This window comes from Eriocheir sinensis, chromosome 7 (assembly GCF_024679095.1).
Source record: "Eriocheir sinensis breed Jianghai 21 chromosome 7, ASM2467909v1, whole genome shotgun sequence".
Lineage (NCBI taxonomy): Eukaryota > Metazoa > Arthropoda > Malacostraca > Decapoda > Varunidae > Eriocheir > Eriocheir sinensis.
The window spans coordinates 18,694,031-18,718,781 of NC_066515.1; the positions used below are offsets into that span (position 1 = coordinate 18,694,031).

Below are 24,751 nucleotides of genomic sequence, written 5' to 3' on the forward strand. Positions count from 1 at the left end.
TGTGAGTTACGAGTAGCTGTGAGGTGAGAAAATGGTTATATATAATTGATAGAGTTGCAACATTAATATTTGAAGCATAATTATAGCATACCTGTCTACCTGGGCGATGCTAGGAAGGAAATAAAGCTTCATGATTAAATATATTCTCAATGGGGAACGTGCTGTGAATTATGAGTGGCTGTGAGGCGAGAAAATCGAGATGGCCATTATAGTATTTGAGGCTTAATTAGCATACCTGTGTCACCTGTGTTTACCTGGGAAATGCTAGGGTGGGGAAAAGACTTATAATTATATATATTCTTAAAGGGGAAAGTATTGTGAATATGAGTATAGCTGTGTGGTGAGAAAATAGCTATAATTGATCGAGTTGACCATAAGCATTGAATTGAAATATTTATTGTTGTATAATTAGCGTACCGGTGCCTGTGTCTACCTGAGCGATGTTATGGTAGGAAAAGACTTCGTAATTAAATATATTCTTAAAATGGGAAGTATTGTGAGTTATATGAGAAGCTGTGAGGCGAGAAAATGGCTATAATTGGTCTGCTGATGTAATATATTCTGTCCTCAGCGTCACTTTGAACTGAAATATTAATTAGAGATTAAAAGAGATAACTAGGACAGGTAAATCACCGTGAACATTAATGAAAAATACGTTAGAAGGAAATAAAACATGAGAAAAACGAGGTCAAATAATTAAATGATGTTAAAGCAAATAAAGATCCAAAACATCAATTACAGTACACCTAACGTCATTGAATATTAATAAAACCACAAAAATATCAAAGACGAGCAGGAACAGGGTCAAATTACGAGGTGCTGATTGCATCTTGACCCGTTGATGAGGTCAGTCGAGGTCATATATTAATTAAATCATACCTAACGTCATGAAATATAAATAAAACCACATAAATAATAAAAACGACCAGGGAAAAGGTCAAATTACGAGGTGTTGATTGCATCTTGACCCGTTAATTGATGAGGTCAGTCGAGGTCATGTATTAATTAAATCATACCTAACATCATGAAATATAAATAAAACCACATAAATAATAAAAACGACCAGGGAAAAGGTCAAATTACGAGGTGTCGATTGCATCTTGACCCGTTGATAAGGTCAGTCGAGGTCGGGGCAGCCATTCGGACGCACCTCCACCAATCTCTTCTCTTTAATCACGGGAAATCGTCCTTTCTCGTACATGTGAGTATTATTAACCTCCACAGCCGTCATTATCTACCCTTTACCATCATTTGGGGTGTAGATAAGGGTGTCAAAGGGCAATAGGGACGTAGCTAGAGAGATAAATATAGGGTCTAGTTGCTATGGGGGAGGGAACCTTTTATCTTTAATCACTGGAATTCCTTCTTTATCGGTCATTTGGGTATATCTAGCCTCCAGAACCATCATTATCGACCCTTTGCCTTCATTTAGGGTGTAGATAATTGTGTCAAAGGGGAGGAGGGAGGTGGGCAGAGGGATAAATATTTGGCTCGTTGCTATGGGGGAGGGCATCTAGTCTTTTATTATTCACGGGAATTTCTCATTTATCGGCCATTTGGGTATATTTAACCCCCAGAACCATAATTATGAACCCTTTACCTTCATTTAGGGTGTAGATAATAGTGTCAAAGGGTAATATGGAGGTGGGAAGAGGGATAAATATACAGCTCGTTGCTATGGGGGAGGGCACCTTGTGGGTCTTTAACCTCAACAAGCATCATTACCAATCATTTTCCTTTATTTAGGGTGTAGGTGATTAAGTAATAGGGCAATAGGAAGGTAGAAAATAGGTTATGATATAGTGCCTCGTTGCTATGGGGGAGGGCACCTTGTGGGGTCTGTTGTTATGGGTGAGTGAGTCCCCTTTTTCTTTTTTTCCTCTCCCTGTCTCAGTCTTCCCTGGTGCTTGTGATGGTGAGGGTGTGTGCGTGGTGGTGAGGAGTGGTGATGGTGGTGGTGACGTAATAGTGGAGGTGGTGGTGTTTGTGAGTGAGTGCTTGCGTGTGTGTGTTTGCGTTCTCCCCTCCTTTATCAGTTTTCTCGGTTATTCCTTTTTTTCTTCATTATTTTTTTAGGTGTGTGTGTGTGTGTGTGTGTGTGTGTGTGTGTGTGTGTTCTTCCCTCCTTTATCACTCCTTCTCCTCTTCGTGTTTCTTTCTATCTCCTTCTTTTATTCAGTTTTCTTAGTTATTCCTCTTATGTTTTTTTTGTGTGTTGGTGAGAAATAGTGTAAGATTTTAATTATTTTCCCCTTTCTTCCTCCTTTTCATGTTTCTCCATCTCTCATTTATCAGTTATCCCTCTTCCTTCTTTCTAATGTGTGTGTGTGTGTGTGTGTGTGTGTGTGTGAGAGAGAGAGAGAGAGAGAGAGAGAGAGAGAGAGAGAGAAATTGTGTAAGATTTTAATTATTTTTTCCCCATCTTCCTCTCCATGTTTCTCCCTCTTCATTTTTTCTTAAGTGTGTGTGTGTGTGTGCGTGTGTTGGTGAAGACTATAGTGTAGAGAGAGATATAATAATGGTGACTTAGTTTGAAAGAAGAAAATGTAGCCAGTCATCTTTTATTTTTTCTGCAACACTTTTCTTCTTCAGGATAAAATAGGAGTTGCTCTTTTCCTCATTTTTTGTTGTTTTCTCATGTTTGGATTAACTTGTTTTGGGTTAATTTTCAAAGAATTCTGGTCTGGCTTTACTGTGAGGTCATGTCTCCTGCTAGTTCATGTTCCAGACCCTTTCGATTTTTGTATATTATCCATTTTTTTGGTTTTCTTCGTTTCCAGGGTCATTTTTTGGTCAGTTTAGCTCATTCTTAATTTTTTCTGGTCTAAGTTTACTGGTCTTGTTAGTTAATGTTCAAGTTCCCCTATGTTATGGTACATTCTTATTTTTTTGCATTTTATCATTTCCTGGGTCATCTTTGGTCATCTGGGAGGATTAGTTTAGTTCATTCTTCATTTTTTTGGTTTGGGTTTACTGTGTGGTCCTGTCTCCTGCTAGTTCATGTTCCAGTCCCTTTAGATTTTGGTGCGTTTTCCTATTTTTTGGTGTTAATGATTTCTAGGGTCATTTTTTTTGGTCATCTGGGAGGTTTAGTTTAGCTCACTTTTGTGTTTTCTGGTCTGGGTTTACTGTGTGGTCCTGTCTCCTGTTAGTTCATGCTCCAATCCCTTTAGATTTTGGTACATTTTCCTATTTTTTGTTTTTTATGATTTCCTGAGTCATTTTTGGTCATCTGGGAAGGTTCGTTTAGCTCATTGATTGCTTTTTCTGGCCTGGGTTTACTGTGTGGTCATGTCTCCTGTTAGTTCATACTCTAAGCCCTTTAGATTTTGTTACATTTTCCTATTTTTTGGTTTTTATGATTTCCTGGGTCATTTTTGGTCATCTGGGAGGTTTAGTTTAGCTCATTGATTGCTTTTTCTGGTCTGGGTTTACTGTGTGGTCCTGTCTCCTGTTAGTTCATGCTCCAAACCCTTTAGATTTTTTTTATATTATCCTTCTTTTGGTTTTCATTATTTCCAGGGTCATTTTTTGGTCATCTGTGAGGGTTAGTTCAGCTCATTCTTCATTTTTCTCCCCAAAGTTTACTGGTCTTGTCTTGTTAGTTAATGTTCAAGCTCCTTTAAGTTATGGTACATTCTTATTTTTTGCATTTTATCATTTCCAGGGTCATTTTTGGTCATCTGGGAAGATTAGTTTAGGTCATTCTTTGCTCTTTCTGGTCTTGGTTTAATGTGTGGCCTTGTCTCCTGTTAGTTCATGTTCCAGTTTGGTATATCATTATTATTATTATTATTATTTTGCTTCTATCATTTCCAGGCCTTTGTTGGTTAGCCAGGAGGGTCAATTTAGCTTATTCTTTGTCCTTTCCACGGGTCATGTGATGTTTAAAGCCGTATTTGGCACACATCCAGAGTGCTTTATGCCTGCCAAGACTTATTAAGAGCCAGCAGGAGGCATGGCAACATGTGTACTCCTGTTTTTCACATATATAAACTTGGGTGATGTACCTTTCTTTTTAATCTTATCTATTAACATTGTGTACTTTGTTCTTACACCCGAGGGTCTATAATTAAAGGTGTGTCTCTTCATCTCTTTTTCTGGCATATAAAACCTTTTGAGATGTCTACCTTTTCTCAGCCCTAAATACTACTATTAACTTTTTTTTACTAAATTCTCATGTGTGTGTACCTCCATCCTCTGCCACCCTCATTTTATCGTTTTCAACCTTAAGACCAAAAGCTATATATAAATAGTACTATTCAGAAATGCCGATAGTTGACCTGATAACACTTTCACTGGATCTTCTAAATGTTGCACTAGTATATATTAACAGTTAAATGGCTTATTTGGTGTTTTATTTCCATTTCTGGGATGGAGTTAGTGAATTCCATTTCTGGGACAAGTTAGTGAGAAATGTTTGGTTTTTCAAGAGTAAGTTGTCACATCACAAATTGAAGTAAAAAGTGTTTTAAAAAAAATAACAAAACCAACTATCCACACCTTGAAAAATGGGTTAGAAATGGGACAAAAAAGACAAATCAGCCACATTACTGTTAGCAAAGACTAATACCATTACCACATATAACAAAATCAGGCATTACACTGGTCTTCCCCTTCATATCATATCATATTAATAACCTCGCAGCCATTAACAGCTATACATAAGCCAATAATAACGGAGGCCGAGGGTGGTGAGCTGAAACAGGGGTAATTTACTTAGTCTATCACAACACCTTACCTGTAACAGAGCATTGCCAAGGTATGAAAGGGTGGAGGGGGTGACTGCAGTATATGTAAGGGTGTGGGTAACCAAAGAGTGTGAGAGTAAAGTATCCTAAAGAAGTATATATGTGAAAGGGTGGAGGGGGTGACTGTAGGATAAGTAAGGATGCGGGTAACGAGTGTGAAAGCAAGTTAACCGCTAATAATTATCCCATTCCAGGTTAATGCTCTCTTCAGTTACAGGTAAAGGTGGGCGAGGGGGTTCAGAAGGAGCCATAACTCTCTCCTTCTTGTTACAGATTGTCGACATGTTGATCCGAGGGCTTGCCACTCTCTCCCTCCTAGCCTCCATGGACAAAATAGCCCCCGCTTGAACACCCTCTCCTGCTGTTTTCTTTTATTTGCCATTTCATTCAGTTCAAATTAGGTTTTAGGGAGCCTAGGGAGGGTTTGTGTTTGCTTTTATCACATTCTCTATTGCCGCCTCGCGCGTATAGAACCAATAATGGAAGAGGCTAAGTCCGTCGTGCCAAGTGGAGTTTATGGCATCCCGAAGTGGATCATGAAGAAGGGCATGAGGTAAGAACTGTTATACCTGTTGATTGGGTGATTTTTTTTATTGATAGTTTGTAAGATTTTTTCCTCATCTTTTTCAACAACTGAAGATTTTCCTAGAACCTTTTCCTCACCCTAACATTTTCCTAGAACCTTTTCCTGAACCCTAACATTTTCCTAGAACCTTTTCCTCAACCCAAGATTTTCCTAGAACCTTTTCCTCAACTTTCCCTTTCATGGTGATGGCTTTTCTAGGTTTGGATATATCATTAAACATAACTTGTGTCTTTGATCATTAATTCAACTTTGCTTTTGCCTTAAATAATTCATAAACCGTAACATTATAATTGAAATGACATGCAATTTTTCCCCCTGCTTACATGTTAACCCGGTAGCTGCAGGGATCATGTTTCTTAATGGTCCCTCTAAGTGAGAAAAATGAGAAAAAATCATCACTCACGCAAACCATTTCATAATATTTATCAACGCATTTGTGATCAGTTTATGCATCATCTATTTTTGGGGTTTATATCATGGCAAAAATTTGGCCCGTCGCTGGTACATGGTAAAGCCACAAATTTGGCCCGTCGCTGCTACCGGGTTAATTCTGCTGTCCTATAAACTGTAAGCTATTGCAGTCATTGAATAAGGCCAACAGATGCATATTTATTCCGAGTGTCAGTCATAATGCAAAGGTCCATATTCTTAAACGTATCGTCCTCCCATTACGACTGTTTTCCAAGGCCACAGAGAAGATTAACCGGGTTTTCATGGGTTGTGATTTTCCCGGTCAGGATGCAGAAGCCGTGAAAAACTATCCCTAACATCATAAAGGGCTGACTTCTGTTCTTCATTTATAGTCCATCTTCTTGCGTTCTTGGGGTGTGACGTCCGATGATCCTCCTCCATCTTGCTCAATCCAGTGCTAATCCTTCCTCTATTACTAACACTTCCAAGTCTTTTCAAACTCACTAGCATCACAAAACAATCCATGGAAATCCCAGCAACTTCTACAAGAGGCTTTTAAAACGGACAAACTGAGGTGCCGAGACGTTTAAGAATACGGCTTAAATATCTAGGTCTAGCTTTATATCCCAAGCCATCTATAATGCAGCCATGTGCCATTCTTCCTTCACACTCCTTTTCTCTTCCCAAGCCTTGTGTGAGCTAGTTAATGTGCCCCACTAACACCAGCACACATGGTTGTAGATGCATCAGGAGTGTGTGTGTGTGTGTGTGTGTATGTGTGTGTGCTGAGTCTTGGATGTGCATGACTGAATGGTGGTCTGGCATAGCTGTGTCAGGCAGGGGTTGAAATTCACGCACAAAACCGTCTTGTCTTTAAGTTGGCTAAGCTGTCAGACGGGCGAGTGTAGCTTGTAATGTGTTAGTGATTTTGTATTTCAATGTTTAGTGTTTTATAATATTAATGAAGGACTAATAAGGCTACAGGGGCAGTGATTAGCAGGCTCTTTATATTATTTGCATGCCCTTGAACTGCTTCCTTTACTATAAAAATAAAAAAAATAAGAGATCAACATTAGGAAGAGTCAGTAGCATTGATATTTCTAGCCCAGATATCTCCCTTAAGTGAATTTTGACCCCTGTGTATGGGCAGTGTTTCGCAGTGAGTGGCTGAGGTGTGGTTGGGACATGAATGCTGTTGTGTGTTCTTAATGTTTTCAATGCTAGACGTGACTCGGCATAAAGAAGGAACATTTAACAAAGCTGTAGACTAACAACATAGAGAAGGTAGAGGAACATAGATCCCGCTTGATGCTTTGGTAAACCGTAAAAACCTATATTAACTTTGTCAATCCAGTCTTTCCTGATAATTAATTCTGCTGCATCTGGTGGAGCGCTGTTACTGATTATTCACATGATTGTCTGTTGTCTGGAATATTGGGTCTAGACAGGGGGTCCCCAAAGCCGTAATTTAAACCCCCAGGAATCGGTGTGACTAGGGGGGTCAATAAAGGACTGAAGGTCAAAGGAGATCGATGATAATTTATGGAAGGTCAATCTTTTGGGGTTGACAGCTGAATTCAAAGTACTGGACATGCTATGCAATAAATTTCAGACTAGAGCTGCATGATGTGTGTGCATTAATTAGTTTTTATATATTTCAGATTAGTTTTTATTAATAGTATATCAATTTATCTATCACGTCCCTTTCACTTGTATCTGTAACTCGTCCCTCATTCCCCCCCCATTAGTTTTATAAATAGCATATCAATTTATCTGTCATGTCCTTTCCACTTGTATCTGTAACCCGTCCCTCGTTCCATCCCCCCCCCCCCTCCTCTTTGTCTTGCTCGCCATCATATATAGATATAGTCAAGTGTACCGTTATGACTTTTCTTAGTATTAGTTGATAAAAGTAACGTTTACTAGATTAATCATCATATTAAATGCTTGCGGGTTAATGGACAACCTGAAACTTTGTGAAGAGGCTGATGGACAGATGGGTTTGGGGACCCCTGGTAGAGGCTAACTGTGTGATCTTTGGCATTCCAGGGTATTGGGGATTTTAGTTAATTTTGTAAGCTGTATCTAGCCAGTGTGCTGTATGAGAGAGAGAGAGAGAGAGAGAGAGAGAGAGAGAGAGAGAGAGAGAAGTAACTGGTTTAATGTAGATTTTTATTATGATAACTTTTGCTACAAACACAATAGCCTTAAGAATGCACTGACAAGGAAGGGCACTGCACGACAACATTAAGTATTTTGAAGGGTGTGTACAGTGACTGCACCCATCATAGTGTCATGGTAGAATTGTGAAGCTCTGTAGTTTAGCATATATAGCATCCATTTTTTGATAGTGCTGTATAGTAGTAGTGTTGCCTAGGAAGTGACTGTTACTCTGTGCATATTTCATTGCCACCAAAATAAGACCCTTCCATGTTGAGTCAGACTGCCAGGCACACACTACTGTTAACATGTTGGCGTGTAGTGGGAGAGACCAGGGTAACGGCTTGGCCCGATGCAGGTATGAGGTGGACGACTTCATTGTGTCTCCTCCGTCACACGAGGACGGGGAGTTCCTGAGGCTGCGATATGGCCGCAACCGTGACCAAGACACGGCTCAACAGGAGGCTGGCCAGGATGGGGGCATGACTGTGGAGGTGTGTGTGTGGAGGCTGTGGGGTGTGGCTATGGTTGCGGGTGTGTCTGTGTGTGAGTGTGTGTGTGTCTGTGTGTGTGGCTTATAGAATTATCCTTTTTCCAGTGCTTTCTCTTCCAGTAGTGTTTCTCTTCTAACCTTTATTGCCTGGTAGTGCTTTTGTATGCTTTTCTTTGTGATAGATGAATGCTTTTTCCAACCCCAGAACAACAACCCAAGAAACAACAGCATAGGGCATTTGTATCTCTTGTGTGACATATGTGGTTTGAGCATGCAAGTATACACACACACACACACACCACACATGCACACACCACGCCACACATGCACACCACTCTTGTTTTATTGGTAGTGTTGTTTGGATGTTTGGTATGCAAGTTCACTAATAGAGGTAGTACTAGTGTGGGTAGTGAGCCCGATGCTTGCCAGAATACAAGGTTTGGATTACTTGTGTCTGAAGAGTGAGGAGAAGCATTGATTTTAGTGACTCAACCTTGGGACACATTCTTGACATGAGGCAGAGTGAATAAGCTGCAGTAGAGGAGTGAGTACCTCTTGCATTTGTCCTTCTGCAAAACCCCCCAAAATTTCCATAAATTGTAGAAGTTCAATTTTTGTGAGTTAACCTTATGATGCTCTCTAGACATGAGGCAGAATCAAACTCCAAAATTTCCATAAATTGTAGAAGTGCTTGATGTTTATAGAGGAAGAGCATTGATTTTTGTGAGTTAACCTTATGATGCTCTCTAGACATGAGGCAGAATCAAACTCCAAAATTTCCATAAACTGTAGAAGTGCTTGATGATTAAATAGGAGGAGCATTGATTTTAGTGACTTAACCTTATGATGCATTCTAGACATGAGGCAGAGTCAGTAAGCTGTGGTAGAGGAGTGAACACCTCTTGCATTTGTCCTTCTGTAACCCCCCCAAAATTTCCATAAACTATGCAAGTGCTTGATCTTTAAATGGAAGAGGAGGAGCATTGATTTTAGTGACTTAACCTTATGATGCATTCTAGACACGAGGCAGGGTGAATAAGCTGCAGTAGAGGAGTGAATACCTCTTGCATTTGCCCTTCTGTAAACCCCCCAAAAAATTTCCATAAACGATGCAAGTGCTTGATCTTTAAATGGAAGAGGAAGAGCATTGATTTTAGTGACTTAACCTTATGATGCATTCTAGACACGAGGCAGAGTGAATAAGCTGTGGTAGAGAAGTGAATACCTCTTGAATTTGTGCCTCTGTAAAACCTAAAAATTTCCATAAGCTATGCAAGTGCTTGATCTTTAAATGGAAGAGGAAGAGCATTGATTTTAGTGACTTAACCTTATGATGCATTCTAGACATGAGGCAGAGTCAGTAAGCTGCGGTAGAGGAGTGAATACCTCTTGCATTTGCCCTTCTGTAAACCCCCCCAAAATTTCCATAAACTATGCAAGTGCTTGATCTTTAAATGGAAGAGGAAGAGCATTGATTTTAGTGACTTAACCTTATGATGCATTCTAGACACGAGGCAGAGTGAATAAGCTGCGGTAGAGGAGTGAATACCTCTTACATTTGCCCTTCTGTAACCCCCCCAAAATTTCCATAAACTATGCAAGTGCTTGATCTTTAAATGGAAGAGGAAGAGCATTGATTTTGCTGACTTAACCTTATGATGCATTCTAGACATGAGGCACAGTCAGTAAGCTGTGGTAGAGGAGTGAATACCTCTTGCATTTGCCCTTCTGTAAAAATGGAAGAGGAAGAGCATTGATTTTAGTGACTTAACCTTATGATGCATTCTAGACATGAGGCAGAGTCAGTAAGCTGTGGTAGAGGAGTGAATACCTCTTGAATTTGTGCCTCTGTAAAACCTCAAAATTTCCATAAGTGCATGATGTTTTGATAGGAGAGGAAGAGCGTTGATTTTAGTGACTTAACCTGAATTTTAGACATGATGCAGGGTTAATAAGCTGCGGTAGAGGAGTGAATACCTCTTGAATTTGTGCCTCTGTAAAACCTAAAAATTTCCATAAGTGCATGATGTTTAGATAGGAGAGGAAGAGCGTTGATTTTAGTGACAACCTGAATTTTAGACATGATGCAGGGTTAATAAGCTGCGGTAGAGGAGTGAATACCTCTTGAATTTGTGCCTCTGTAAAACCTCAAAATTTTCACAAACTTCACGATTGCAAGACATTGAAATAGAAGAAGAGAAGCATTTATTTTAGTGACATGAATTCTAGATGCGATACAGAGATAATAAGCTGCAGTAGGGTGAATACCTTTTGCATTTGTCCCTCGGTAAAACCTCAAAATTTTCACAAACTTCGCGATTGCAAGACATTGAAATAGAAGAAGAGAAGCATTTATTTTAGTGACATGAATTCTAGATGCAATACAGAGATAATAAGCTGCAGTAGAGTGAATACCTTGTGCACTTGTCCCTCGGTAAAACCTCAAAATTTTCACAAACTTCACGATTGCAAGACATTGAAATAGAAGAAGAGAAGCATTTATTTTAGTGACATGAATTCTAGATGCGATACAGAGATAATAAGCTGCAGTAGAGTGAATACCTTGTGCACTTGTCCCTCGGTAAAACCTCAAAATTTTCATAAACTGCTCAAGTGCATGACATTTGAATAAAGCATCTTGTGAAAATACTACAAAATTTCATTACTCTAGTTCATGATTGGATGCTGTGATATGGGCATTAAGTGAGAAAAAACACATTCTATAATTTTTTACGTAACTGTAGTGTCGAGCTTCTGTCATCCAGTTGTTGTGAAATGGCCAGATGTCGGAATGAGTGTGTGTGTCTGCATACATGTAATAATAATAATAATAATAATAATAATAAACGGTTTATTTCATGAAGTACCAGGCAGCCCTAGAGCTGAAAATATACATCAATGGAAGATGAAATGAAATGAATGAGACAAATGAACAAAGTAGTATGTGTGTGGATGTGTGTACCCCGAGGACAAGCGATGTGTGCGTGTATGTCCGTGCATCCCCAGGTGAGAGACGACACCCTGCAGTTCTCCAACACCCCTCCCACGACCACCACTATCTCCATCGGTCCGGGAGGCCTGTCAGTGGAGTCGTCACCCCTCACCACCCCGGAGACTGCCACAGAGACCTCCGATGTCCACCCGTTGCTGGTGCTGCCTATGAACTTCGGGGGAGGTTCGTGCGGCCTTGAGTCTTGTGTTTGCAGTGCGGGTTATTCTGTGTGTGTTGCGGATTTGTTCATTAAAGTCTTATGTATCAGTTTTATTTTTTATCATTTTCTGATTACTATGCAATCCTTATTTGTTTTGCATTTCTTTCATGTGCTGAAGCTTTTCCGTTGTTTTTATTTTTGTCTAGTAATGCTGTGTTTTATGTGCAGTGCTTCATCCTTATTGGTACAGTAAATCCTCGCTCTAACAAACCAATCGTCATTTGCTTTAATTTTAGGGCGAGAAACAAGTTCATGGCTAACGTCCACTGCAGCTTTATTTGTACTTCTATTTACGTATTCATTTACTTTGCTTACTTAACCTCTTAATGACACCGATGACGCTATTGTCATATAATTTTTTCTGACGTGGGCGACTAGCATGATGCCAACGACGGAGAGCAAGAAGCTCTCTGGAAATTGAACAGCGCGCGTAACTGTGTCTGTTGATGCTAAGTAACTAACTGGCACTTCTTTTGCCCCTTAGACGACTCCGTGCTAAAAATAGTCTACAGTTCCTGCCTATGCATCATGGCGCTTGCAGAGCGATTATGTTCCCTCACCCGATCTGTTTCGGCGGTCTTCCTTTAGTTTTTGCTCATTGTGTGTGTGCTGAGTGTAGTCTTAACACCTCCAGTGATACGTGATGTTCTAGATGAACCAATATCTTGTTCTCAGGAATGTTCAGAGGAGTGGGAAGCAGAAGTTGGAATTTTTGTGGGAATCATGGAACTCCAGCCAAACAGTCTGTCCAAATCATAATCTGATTTCATAGTTGAGTTATACGGATGATTTTCTACAACTTTTATTTAATGAGATTCATTCCAGAATGAAAACTGCAAAAATTATTTTTTTGAGTTTCACTGCAACTTTGGCTCTCTGTAGGCAGTAAATTTCCAGGTCAGAGATTATAAACTATATTTTTTAGACCCATCGTAATAAAATGAGCAACATTTCTTCAATAATTTTTTCTGTACATCACACCAGTAAAAAGTTGGAATTATTTGGGAATCATGGAATTCCAGCCAAATGCGACAACCTAGAAAGAAACAATTTCACAGCAACACCGCCAGAAATTTCTCTATAAAACATCTTTTATGACTTTCTCAGTTTTAAAGTGTATTTTTCGATGACTTTTGCGTTGTGGGGGATCTGCCGAGAAAACTTTTGCGGTTTGGAGCGGTTAACAGACCTGATGTACTTTGTCAGGGTGTGCAGCGAGACAAATTTGTTTTATTTCTGTTTCCACTGCTGTGTTGCTTGAGGTGCCACACTACAGTTTTTTTTATTCATTTGTTTTGTGTGAAGATGTGTTGCAGTGCTCTTGTAATATACCTTCACCTGTTCTCTGCATGTTGGACTGTCCTGTAACCATTTTGTTTTAATTTCCTGCATGCTGATATTGATAGTAGAAAGTATACGGTAATGTTTTTTCTTATAATTTCATTAGTAGTATTTCAGCTTGTATTGGTACCAGTGTCTCATTAGTGAAGTCATTGTTTAAATAGTTCCTGTGTTAGCTTTGTCTTGATTTCCCTCACCCTTACTTGATGTATTTTTGCAGTGTTTATTTGTCTAGTTTTTATTGTTTTCCCAGTTTGTTATTTATTTAACTTCATACTTTCCCATCCAGCTAATTTCCGTGCCTGTGATACTCTATTTGACATGCCACATTCCTCTTGTCCTTCCTTCAGAACCCAAATTTGTAGTGAAGACAGAGTTCGTAGATTTCTCCAAGACCACCGACACAGAAACATTTGGTCCCACAGCATCCAAGGAGCCAGCCAAGGAAGCCCCCACCATCACCACCACCACAGTCTCCCAACATACCAGCCTGCCCGCCGTGGCCCACGATACCAGCACACTATTCGAGAAGGTCCAAGCGCTCTCCCTCATCACCAGCCCCAGCCAGAGCATCGAGCCCTCCCCTGTGACCAGCCCACACCTCTCCCCAAGAACTTCGCCACTAGCTCAGCGTAGGTTTGGAGGATTGGCCATGGAATCGAGGAGGAAGATTTCAGCCCATAGCTACTTCTGCACCAAGCAATTTCAAGACCCACAGAGAGATGCTGCGGGGAACGTCAACCTGCGGGAGGAGAGAGGGCTCAGCCTGGAGACCAACATGCGGGCCGCCCAGCTGGAGGAGGGAGCCATCGCCCAGCACGCCCTCGACGCTAAGATGATGGGGCGCAAACGTAGGCAGCCCAAGCCCTCCACACTCCGGGAAATGAACTTCTGGGCTCCGACATCGATGTAATGACGCCTGCAGGGTGCGTCTCTCCCCAATGGCCTTTCGCACGCTCTCCCTCAGTGCTCGTGAACTCCTCAAGCATTCATGACGTGATTAAATTTTGACATCATTTTAACGTTTGGACTCCACAGTTTGAGTTCGCTCCACTCAGGACTCGGGCATTTTTACCAGAGAGTCCTCCACGCCATTGTGTTTTACCAGCCAAGTCTTTCCATATGGCCTAAATTTAAGTTCGTTTAGCTGTTGTTGTTGTAGCCGAAACCTTACTTACTTAGCCCACGATGTATGATTTTATTACGGAAGGAGATAACCCCTTTATTCCTGTTGAGATAACTTGTATGTTTATTTGATGCATGCAGCTCTTGTACCCCTATCTTCTGCAGCAGTGTTTTCATAGCAGTCTGTTTATGTTTCGTGCAGGTTCAAGCTTCATTGTTTTACCAGAGTTCCCGCTGAATGTGTAATCCCACCTGCAGTCCTCCCTTCTCTTACACTGTTGCCTTAAGGAGGATCAAATACTACTTTAAACTCACCCCAACTCCATACAAGGGCAGTGTCATTCAGTGTGGATGCTATGAATACACAAAGGCCATACTTATATATATATATCAAAGTCGTCTTCATAACTGCAGTAAACTTCACCTTAGATGCCAAAATATTCTCTTTTGTTATAGTTTCTTTATACCTCAGTGACTGGTCATGGCATTTATACACTTTCTATGCAGGGTTGCCTCTGTGTGTGCCAAGAATGATGGGGGGTTTTTTCTTGTATTTTTTTTTGTCTGAGTATGCCATGATCAGTTTGTTGTGAGTGACCATAAGCTCCCTTGACAAGTAGTGCAGCCCTTTCAATACCTTGTTACTGTGTTAAGTCAGGATTGCTTAATGCTTCTAGAGTAACACTTCAATGCAATGATATATAGGCGTCCGCAGAAGAAGGGGCCTAAGGGACTAAGCCATTTTTTTCTAATTTGAAGTATGAAAGTCAGGCTAGGCAACATCCAAGAACAAAATACAAGTTGCAAGGGAAAAGTGACCCTTGAATCACCAAATACAAGGTTGCTTTTCACTACTATCTTGTTCTTATGATGTGTAGCCTGACTTTCTTACTGCAAACTAGAGAAAAATGGCTTTGTCTCCTGGAAAAACAAGATATCGGTTGCAAGGGAAAAGTGACCCTTGATACACCAAATATAAGGTTGCTTTTCACTACTATCTTGTTCTTACGATGTGTAGCCTGAATTTCTTACTGCAAACTAGAAAATAATGGCTTTGTCTCCTGGAAAAACAAGATATCGGTTGCAAGGGAAGCAGTTGCAAGGGAATAGCGATCCTTGGTACATCAAATAAAGATTGCATTTCACTTCTTTTTTTGTTCATGCGATGTGTAGCCTGCCTTTCTAACTGCAGATGAGAAAAAAAATACCTCTCTCTAGGAAAAACAAGATATTAAGCTCTAAACGGAAAAGCGACCCTCGGAACATAAAAAACAAGGGCGATTTTCACTTGCAACTGTTACTTGTTCCTCCTGTGACGTGTAGCCTGACTTTCTTACCGCAGTTAAAAAAAAAAAAAAAACGGCTTTGTCTCCAGGAAAAACATAATACAAGGTCACTTTTCACTTGCTTCTTGTTTTCCCTGTGGTGCGTAGCCTGCATTTCTTACTGCAGTCAAAAAAAAAAAAACGGCTTTGTCTCCTGGAAAAAAACAAGATAAGGTCACTTCACTTGTTTCTCATTTTTCCTGTGATGTGTAGCCTGTGTTTCTTACTGCAGAGAGAGAGAATGGCTTTGTCTCCAGGAAAAACAAGATACAAGGTCACTTTCCACTTGTTTCTCATTTTTCCTGTGATGTGTAGCCTGTGTTTCTTACTGCAGAGAGAGAGAATGGCTTTGTCTCCAGGAAAAACAAGATACAAGGTCACTTTTCACTTGTTTCTCATTATTCCTGTGATGTGTAGCCTGACTTTCTTACCGCAGTTAAAAAAAAAAAATGGCTTTGTCTCCAGGAAAAACATGATACAAGGTCACTTTTCACTTGTTCCTTGTTTTCCCTGTGATGTGTAGCCTGCATTTCTTACTGCAGTCAAAAAAAAAAAAAGGGGGGTTTGTCTCCAGGAAAAAACAAGATAAGGTCACTTTTCACTTGCTTCTCGTTTTTCCTGTGACGTGTAGCTTGTGTTTCTTACTGTAGATGAGAAAAAATGGCTTTGTCTCCAGGAAAAACAAGATACAAGGTCACTTTCCACTTGTTCCTTGTTTTCCCTGTGATGTGTAGCCTGACTTTCTTACTGCACTTAAAAAAAAATGGCTTTGTCTCCAGGAAAAACAAGATACAAGGTCACTTTTCACTTGTTCCTTGTTTTTCCCGTGATGTGTAGCCTGACTTTCTTACGGCAGTTAAAAAGAAAAAAACGGCTGTCTCCAGGAAAAATAAGATACAAGGTCACTTTTCACTTGTTCCTTGTTTTCCCTGTGGTGCGTAGCCTGCATTTCTTACTGCAGTCAAAAAAAAAAAAAAACGGCTTTGTCTCCAGGAAAAACAAGATACAAGGTCACTTTCCACTTGTTTCTCATTTTTCCTGTGATGTGTAGCCTGACTTTCTTACTGCAGAGAAAATGGCTTTGTCCCTCACGCCCCTTCTCCGATGCCTCCGTTATGTTAGTACTACTCACACCACTTATCAGACTGCTGTTGTGTTCTCGGTTCTTCCTCGTACAGCCCGAATTTGACCCATACAAAAGAAGCTTCCTATTTTTATACTCTGATTGATCCAGTATTATATATATGCTTTTGTTTTGAGGGTTCAGAGTGTTGCGTTCTGAAATACCTCATCTAGAAAGAACCCCACAAATTATATCATAAGTTAGTGTGATCTGTATATTTTGGAAACCAGCCTTACAAATTAGCATTACCTGAGTAAATTTACCTGTATACTCTGCCTGTTATTTTAGGTCAATAAATTTCTTTGGTAATGGATGGTTTGAAACAGCTGTGAAGAGTGAGAGGAAGGGGAGTAAGGTCAGGCATGGAAATATGTTAAAGGGAAACTGAGGAAGAAGAGGAAGAGATAAAGGAAGGAAAAGGAGTTGGGTGAGACGTGGAATAATCATGAATAGTAAACAAAAGAGAAAGAGAATTAGAGAAGGAAGAAGAAAAAGAACAAGGAGGAAAATAAGAAAAAAGATTGAGGACAAGAAACAGAAAACGAAGAAAATAAGAAGGAAAAGATGATTAAAGGAAGGAAATGCCTGAGAAAAGTCAGCGAATGAATGAAGGAATGCTGAATAAATGAAAAAGGGAAAAGAAGGGAAGAAGTAAAAGATGAAGGAAGATGAAGGTCAGGCATGGTAAGTGGGATGAAGATGAGGAAGAATGAGACGAGGGACGGAAAAGGAGTTAGGTTAGACGTGGAATAATCATGAATAGTAAACAGAAGAGAAAGAGAATGAGGGATGGAAGAAGGGTAAAGTTATGCATGGAATAAGGTAATGGCTAGATGATGAAAGCGATGAAGAAGGGAAGAGTTAAAGAATAAACAGAATAAATAAACAAAAGAGAAAGAGTGAGTGAAGGAATGGGGGTAAGGTCAGGCATGGAATAAGTAAATGGCTATATGATGAAAGCAATGAAGGAAGAAATAGTTAAAGAATAAACAGAATAATGAGAATAGTAAAAAAAAAAGGGTTAGAGAAGGAGAGGTTAGGTTTAGAATTGAGTATTTGTTAACGATATACCGAAGGAGGACGTGAATAAGGTTAGGCTATACAAGTTGCCTCCCACGACGTTGTAACTGTATTTATCTCATTTATTTATTTTTTTATCATCTCATTCAGGCTTAGTACAATATGGTGCGCTGAATGGGGTTACTGACAGTTTATCTAGGTGCTGATACAATTCCATATCCTCAGCACATCATAATTATTAGTTTTCCTTAGTCCACTTCAAGACATCCTCCATTCTGCTCCGGTGAAGAGTCAAATTACTCCACTTCTTCAGTCTTAACAGGTAGGTGGTGTAACATTCTATTAACCCACTAACCCAAGGAGACTATAGTACAAAAATGATATAGTCTCCTTGCACTAACCTAACCTTTCCACCTTGATATAGCAGTGAAACCATAAATGACCCGGTCTAGCTACGTTTGTTATTTTTTCTCTATATGTCTCAGGACGAGTTAAAACTTATCATTAGTAGTATATCTCTTCTTCATTCCTCTTTTCTCTCTCCTCTTCGTTTTCATGGCTTTTTCTCGTTTCATTCTCTTCTTTTTCTCCTTATATTTCTCATTTTCTCATACCCTTTCTGTACTTATTATTAGTAGTAGGACATCTCTTCTTCATTTCTCTTCTTTCCTCTTTTCTCTCCTCTCCTCTTCTTCGTTTTCATGGCTTTTCTCTTTTAATTTTCTTCTTTTTCTCGTTATATCTCACATTTTCTCATACCCTTTCTGTACTATTATATGATGAATGGCTGTAAGTTCGTTCATGGCTGTTGGTGGAGATACAGTTTCCTTCTCCGTCCCCTCCTCGCGTCCCTTTAACTACTTCACGGTTTAAAGAGATGAGTTATGAGGCGAGAACTTTAATTCCTTCCTAGAGTCGGTATTCTTAAGAGACGCTTCCCTTTCTTCCATCAGTCATTTCTAAAGGACAAAAAAGAGGTTGAACGCGTCCCCATGAGTGTTTCTTTACGTTCAATTTGCAGAGGCTTTGTCAAACTACCATCAGGGCCATAAAACTACCCCTGGAAATGCGCATAACTCCCACGAAAGCCTTGTCAAATATTTAGTTCGAATATGACCTTCAGAGCTGCAGTAGATCGAAGTTGATTTAGCTCTTCCTTTCATTTGATTTAGCTCTTCATTTGATTTAGCTTCTTTTCGTTTGATTTAGCTCTTCCTTTAATTCTTCACCTTCCTTCCTTTGACGTTTCTCGTGTACCCACCCACCTACCACCTGTCTTAAGGGGTAATAAGAATGATTGATGGTCATTTGTGCTGTTTTTGTTAGTCTGTAATCTTCTCTCTCTGTGTTTTGTGTGAATTTATGGCCTTTTCTCTGTTTTTGTGTTATCTTGCTTTCGACCTGCCTGACTGTGGTTAATCTATGTTCTTCTATTATTCTCTAACATGCCTGTAACCGTGGGTGGAGTAAACATCTGCTGGGATTGTGTGGAGAGGAATCATGGCCCCAAGCTGTCCCAAAATACCACATAACTTTGCTTGAGTCTCGCGCTGCAGTAAACCCCGATGATACTTTTCCTCGCAAAACTAATGTCGGAGTGATTTGTAATCGTGAATTGATGAGGGCATGGGAGTGTCTAGACTTACTTTTCATTGGCAAATATAACAGTTCTAATACCCCACAAAAATAAGAAATAGAAGACCCACCAAAATATGACAAGGGTCGAGAGATGCAAAGAGAAGGGAAGGAACATATCTAAACGGGAAAAGGGGGAAGGAAAAAGAAGTTTGAAGGTAATTTCCAGTTTAGGGGAGGAAGAGAAAAAAAGGATTAGGCTACCCACGAAAACAAGACAAGGTTTGAGATGCAAAGAGAAAGGGAGGAACGAATCAATAAGGAAAATAAAGAAGGAAAAATAAGTATGAAGGTAATTTCCAGCTTAGGGGAGGAAGAGAAAAAGGAATTACCCACGAAAACAAGACTTTAAAAGATGCATATGGAAGGGAAGGAACAAATCTACAAGGAAATAAAGAAGAATGAAGGTAATTTCGAGTCTGGGGGAATTAGAGAAAGAGAAATACACACGAAAACAAGACTTAGAAAGAGGCACATGGAAGGGGAGGAACAAATCTACAAGGAAATAAGGAAGAATAAAGAAGAATGAAGGTAATTTCGAGTTTGGGGGAATTAGAGAAAGAGAAATGCCCACGAAAACAAGACAGATGCATAGGGAAGAGAGGGTGGCTGAGGCAGGGGTGTGGTGGCAGGGGTAGGGGTGCCAGGGTGCCGGAAGGGTGGCTTGGTAGGGGCAGGAGAGCTTGGCATGGCTTCACAGTGCCTGGTGGTGGAGAGAAGGGCGGGTGTGTGCGAGTGCGTGGCGGCGGGAGTGAAAATAAGCTGATAACGCAAATTTGCCTTCACGCGGTGCTTGAAATCGCATAAGTGGAGAGCGCACGGCCTTACGGTTTAATTATTGCGTTCTCTGGCCTTTGTGCGTGTGAGGAAGACCAGGTGAGGGGTTAATGAGTGTGGGAAAGTGTGAAAAACGTGGTGTGCGCGTGACTCCTCGGGTGAATAAACTTAATATGTGGTGTTGAAAGGAAAAACAGCGGCCTATTCTACACTGCAATAAGCGTCCGCCTGCCTCGGTAAGATATTAAGGTAGCCTATATCAGACTGCATGGATTTAAGCTAGATCATATTATTACGAGTATGTGTGTGTGATAAGAGTGAGGGGCTTTCTAAATCGTGTAAGAAGGGAATAACACTACAATATTATTATTTTTTTGGCTACCTCAGTAAGACATTAGCGCATCTGCGTGAAGTCGTTTGGATAAGATTAGGCTAGAGTATATTGTACGATTATGTGTGACGATTAATGATAAGAATGAGGGGCTTTCTAAATCGTGTAAGAAGGGAATAACACTACAATATTATTATTTTTTTGGCTACCTCAGTAAGATATTAGCGCATCTGCATGAGGTCGTTTGGATAAGATTAGGCTAGATTATATTGTACGATTCTGTGTGACGATTAATGATAAGAGTGAGGGGCTTTCTAAATCGTGTAAGAAGAGAATATTTTACACTACAATATTATATTTTTTGGGCTACCTCAGTAAGATATTAGCGCATCTGCATGAGGTCGTTTGGATAAGATTAGGCTAGATTATATTGTACGACTATGTGTGAGGATTAAATATAAGAGTGAAGGCCTCTCTAAATCGTGTAGGAAGTACGTAATAACCCTACAATATTAGGCTAGGTACCTCAGTAAGATATTATGAGGCTGTTTGGATAAGATTAGGCTGGATTATATTGTACGATTATGTGTAGAGATTAAGATAAGGGTAAAAGGCTTTCCAAATCGTGTAAGAAGGGAAATAAAGCTAGCGTATTAATTTTTAGGCTAGTTTGTTAAGATATTCGTGCATGGGAGGTTAGACATGTAAGATATTGAGCCGATTAAAATAAAACAGTGGGATTTATAAATTTTTATCTCTAAGTTTTCATGTGAGGGTGAAACTTCAATTAATCAACATATCACGGGAATGAAAGTCGAATCTGGTAATAATGAACGTATAGAGGGTCTTATATTGTTGTAAGATGAATAAGATAACTGCTTTAATCATCCCGTTCAGCATAGTCTGAAGATGAAAGGCTGAGACTCTGACTGAAAGCATGATAGGGTGTTAGCGCTGAGCTCCTCCATGTTATCATAATTATATATATCCTCGCGCTGACCTATCCATAGAGGCTTTGAAGTTCATTATGGTGTTTTTCTTTTATTATTAGTGCGTGACGATGTTTGTTCCTCATTATTAAATCGTCTATGTCAGCGGTGTTTATAAATGAGGCGAATGTTTGGTATGAAATCATGGCTGTGTTTGATAATCCGCCTAAACGAATTTGATAAAGCTATGTATTAGTGTAACGAAAGGTAAAACTAACCAGAAATACATGAAGAAATATAAATAGAATCATGTTTGTTCCTCGTTATTTAATCGTCTGTCGTGTGTTTGAAAAAAGAGGCGAATGTTTTGTGTGGTAATCATAGTTGTGTATTAATAAGTGGCCTAAAAGAACTTTAAGCTTTAAGTGTGATAAAAACAGTAACAAAACAGCGATACACATAAAAACAAATAAATAGACTACCGGTACCATTATGTTTGGAAAAGAGGTGAATGTTTAGTGTGAAATCATGGTAATGTTTTAATAAGTGATCCAAAGGAACTATACAAGCTTCAAGTGCGATAAAAACAGTAACAATTAAAACAGTAATACATATAGAAATTAAATGTTTAGTGTGAAAAAAATGTTTAGTGTGAAATTATGGCTGTGTTTTAATAAGTGGCCTAAAAGAACTATGTAAAAGCTTTATAAGAGCAAAAAAACATATAGAAAAAAAATAAAATAGAAAAAAAAAATAGTTAAAAAAAAAAATGGTCGTGTTTTAATAGAAGTGGTAAAAAATACTAAAGACTTTAAACTTTAAATTCTAAATTTATTAAAATTCAAAGGGAGGGACAAAATGACCTCTTACAATCGCTCAATCTTTCTGTCTTTGTGTTTGTAGGAATTTTTTTTTTTTTTTTTTTTTTTTTTTTTTTTTGTTGCCTTTATTTCTTTTCAAAATACATAAATATAAAACAACAACAACACAACAAATACATAATAAAAAAAAAAAAAAAACAATACCCTACGAGGGAGAGGGAGGGGAGGGGGCCTGCTGGGCTGCTGTGTGTGTGTATTTTTTTTTTTTTTTTTATTTATATATATTAGTGTAGTAAAAACAGTAGGTAAGAAGGAGTACTAGGCCTACATAGAGAAAAATAAAATAACCAGCCTACCGTTCGCTCTACACTGCGGTATGCTCCAACATTATTTTTTTAGACAAACATTAGTGTTGAAAATTTTATCATGGCAAGTCCATTAATGTGATAAAACAAAATATACAGTGGTAAATATACATGAATAAGGAAAGGAATACAAAAGTCACATTGTCAAAATAAAGATAAGGAAAAACTAATAGATAATAGTATTTTGCATTTGTAAGTTTATATATATATATTTTTTTTTCTCGCGCGCATATCAATAAAAAATATTGTACAGTAGTTAATATGCATAAAAATGGGAAGACATAGAAACATTACATTGCCAAAACATATATAAGGAGGAAATTCTCATAGTATTTTTGAAGATTTAGGTGGAAATCAGTTTTTATAATTTTTCCGCTCGCGCCGCGGTAAGAAAACAGAATACAGTTGCTAATGTGTATAAATAAAGGAGGATATACAAAAAAGACATCGGCAAAACATAAATAACGAAGAATTTGTCATAGGATTTAATATTTGCAGGTTAAAATATAGTTTATATCGAAATTTCCACGCCCGCAGCGGCAACAGAAGAGTACACCAGTTAATATGTTTAAAAAGGGAAGGACTATAAAAATTACATTGTCAAAGCATGAATAAGGAAAATCTTGTCATAGTATTTTGTATTTGTAGGTGAAAATCAGTTTAAAATTTTTTTTTTACACGGGTGCAGCGGTAACAATTAAAACCGAATATACTGTGGTTAATATGCAAAAAATAAAGGAAGAAATACAATCACCTCCTCAAAACTAAGAAAATAAATAGGGAAGAACTTGACGTAGTATTAATATTTGTAGATAAAGTAAGTTTAAAATTACGAACTTGCGCGCGCAAACTCCAGACAATACCAATGGCGGAAGGGAGATTGAGTGAGCTGTGGCTGGTCTGTCTTTTTACCCATATTCCTCAGCTCACGGTTCGTCTAGTGTCTTTATCTATGTGTTTTCGTGTTCATTAATACTTCGTTACTCCGGATGAAGGACAAGAAGGAGTTGCACCGCCTAGATACAAGGGAATCGAGGTTTGTGTGTGAAAGGTTTCGTTGCTTTACATCTTGGTTCGGTACTGTTTAACGTTGCCAGATTGTCGTACTCTGCCTCCTATTTTTGCCGATTTCCGACCCAAAAACTGCTTTCATCACCCAAATAACTGCCTTCATATATGTTTACCGTTTAAATGGTTAATTATCGGTGTTTCTTGGCAACAGTTAAGGGGCAGAAACAGGTAAATACGCGGCTCTGAGTACGTTAACCTGGCATCTGTGGTTAGACTCTTCCGCCTCACCTGGTCTGTCTTTTTGTCCATATTTCTCAGCTCACGGCTCCTCTAGTGTCTTTATTTATGTGTTTTCGTGTTTATTAAGACTCCGTTCTCGTGCATGGAAGAAGAGAATCGGATGCACCACTTAAATACAAGGGAATCGAGGTTCGTGTTTATGAAAGGCTCCATTGTTTGTAATCTTCTGGGTCATTCTTAAACACATATTTGACAAGGCTTTCGTAGGAGCTTTGGGCATTTCCAGTGTTAGTTTTCTGACCTTTCTGGTAGTTTGACTCTTCTTCTGTACTATAAAACTTTAAAAAAAGCACTTATTGGAACCCGATTGATCTTCTTTTTGGCCTTTTGAAATAGTTTATATGAAAGATTGAACCGTTTGACAATACTGACCAATGGCGATGATACTCTTTTGAACACCATCCTCCCCTCTTTCCATTCTTCTTCCCCTCTTCCTTTTCTGTAGTTACTTTTCAATAATCTTTCCTCGGTACCTTTCCTTGCGCCTTTGCTCCTTGTTTTTTGTCTTCTCGCTCTTATTCCTTCATTCGTTCGTTCCTCGTACTGTATATAAATTCTCAAGCGTCTAAAAGAAAACCGACCTTAGTTTGTTCGGTCATAGTTTTATTTCATGTATTGTTTCTTATAAGTAGCTACTGTTGTATGGTTATTGGTGTGAGTTGAGATTCTGTAAATGCACTGACATACTCTTTAAAAAATACGATGCGCTACATTCCCTCTTTATCCCCAGAAACTTAAGAGAACAAGTAAAATAATCGCATTCGTTTTTCCATGGAAGGGCGGGTGTGAGAATCAATGTTTGCGTAGCCTACTAATTTCACTATGGTTATTGTAGAGTGTTAAGATTTGGTAAATGCACTGACTGATATTCACTAAAAAAAGGATATACATGTCTCTTTTACCCTCAGAAACTTAGAGAACAAGTAAAATAACCACATTTGTTTTTCCATGGTAGGGTGGGTGTGAAAATCATTGTTTACGTAGCCTACTAATTTCACCATGGTTATTGTACATTGTTAAGATTCGATTAATGCA

At 39.1% G+C, this 24,751-nt stretch overlaps 2 protein-coding genes and 2 long non-coding RNA genes across 21 annotated transcripts in view; 3 read left to right on the plus strand and 1 right to left on the minus strand.

The window, feature by feature from the left end:
• Positions 1-1,060: 1,060 nt before the first annotated feature.
• Positions 1,061-15,224, plus strand: LOC126993951 (uncharacterized). Of its 6 annotated transcripts, XR_007748610.1 has the most exons (6): positions 1,919-1,990; positions 5,025-5,304; positions 8,267-8,402; positions 11,408-11,576; positions 13,305-14,919; positions 15,060-15,224. XR_007748610.1 is itself a non-coding variant. In XM_050853185.1 (5 exons), exons 2-5 carry the CDS (start codon positions 5,231-5,233, stop codon positions 13,865-13,867), a joined length of 942 nt encoding a protein of 313 aa, XP_050709142.1. In that variant the 5' UTR covers positions 1,061-1,201; positions 5,025-5,230; the 3' UTR covers positions 13,868-15,224. The 6 variants fall into 6 exon arrangements, 5 of the variants coding, with proteins under 5 accessions (XP_050709142.1, XP_050709145.1, XP_050709149.1 ...); XM_050853185.1 differs by lacking the exon at positions 1,919-1,990 and adding an exon at positions 1,061-1,201 and having other exon boundaries at positions 13,305-15,224; XM_050853188.1 differs by lacking the exon at positions 1,919-1,990 and adding an exon at positions 1,828-1,851 and having other exon boundaries at positions 13,305-15,224.
• Positions 8,411-11,212, minus strand: LOC126993995 (uncharacterized). Of its 8 annotated transcripts, XR_007748647.1 has the most exons (6): positions 10,843-11,212; positions 10,670-10,695; positions 10,233-10,378; positions 9,729-9,950; positions 9,463-9,567; positions 8,411-9,300 (listed from the first exon to the last, which is right to left on the minus strand). It is a non-coding gene; the product is annotated as an uncharacterized LOC126993995 (long non-coding RNA). The 8 variants fall into 8 exon arrangements; XR_007748638.1 differs by lacking the exon at positions 10,670-10,695 and having other exon boundaries at positions 10,233-10,404; XR_007748637.1 differs by lacking the exons at positions 10,233-10,378; positions 10,670-10,695 and adding an exon at positions 10,523-10,548 and having other exon boundaries at positions 10,696-11,212.
• Positions 15,225-15,591: 367 nt separating the features above from the next.
• On the plus strand, positions 15,592-16,836 carry LOC126993986 (uncharacterized). 4 transcript variants are annotated; one of them, XR_007748616.1, is made up of 2 exons: positions 15,592-15,780; positions 15,887-16,836. It is a non-coding gene; the product is annotated as an uncharacterized LOC126993986 (long non-coding RNA). The 4 variants fall into 4 exon arrangements; XR_007748626.1 differs by having other exon boundaries at positions 15,592-15,678; XR_007748631.1 differs by having other exon boundaries at positions 15,592-15,678; positions 15,995-16,836.
• A 3,034-nt stretch (positions 16,837-19,870) lies between these two features.
• Positions 19,871-24,751, plus strand: part of LOC126994001 (uncharacterized) — a 77,809-nt gene continuing 72,928 nt past the window's right edge. For 2 of the 3 annotated variants that reach the window (XR_007748703.1, XM_050853259.1), the window contains exon 1: positions 19,871-20,195. The gene's annotated coding sequence lies outside the window, so the exon portion shown is untranslated. Of the gene's footprint in view, positions 20,196-23,251; positions 23,442-24,751 lie in introns of those variants that run through there. The other variant, XM_050853260.1, reaches the window with a different exon arrangement.

Excerpts from the sequence above, each read along its gene's own strand:
- LOC126993951 (XM_050853185.1), top strand. The coding sequence starts at position 5,231 with ATGGAAGAGGCTAAGTCCGTCGTGCCAAGTGGAGTTTATGGCATCCCG. Across the intron at positions 5,305-8,266 it reads ATCATGAAGAAGGGCATGAG|GTATGAGGTGGACGACTTCA; the intron begins GTAAGAACTGTT and ends GGCCCGATGCAG. Across the intron at positions 8,403-11,407 it reads ATGGGGGCATGACTGTGGAG|GTGAGAGACGACACCCTGCA; the intron begins GTGTGTGTGTGG and ends GTGCATCCCCAG.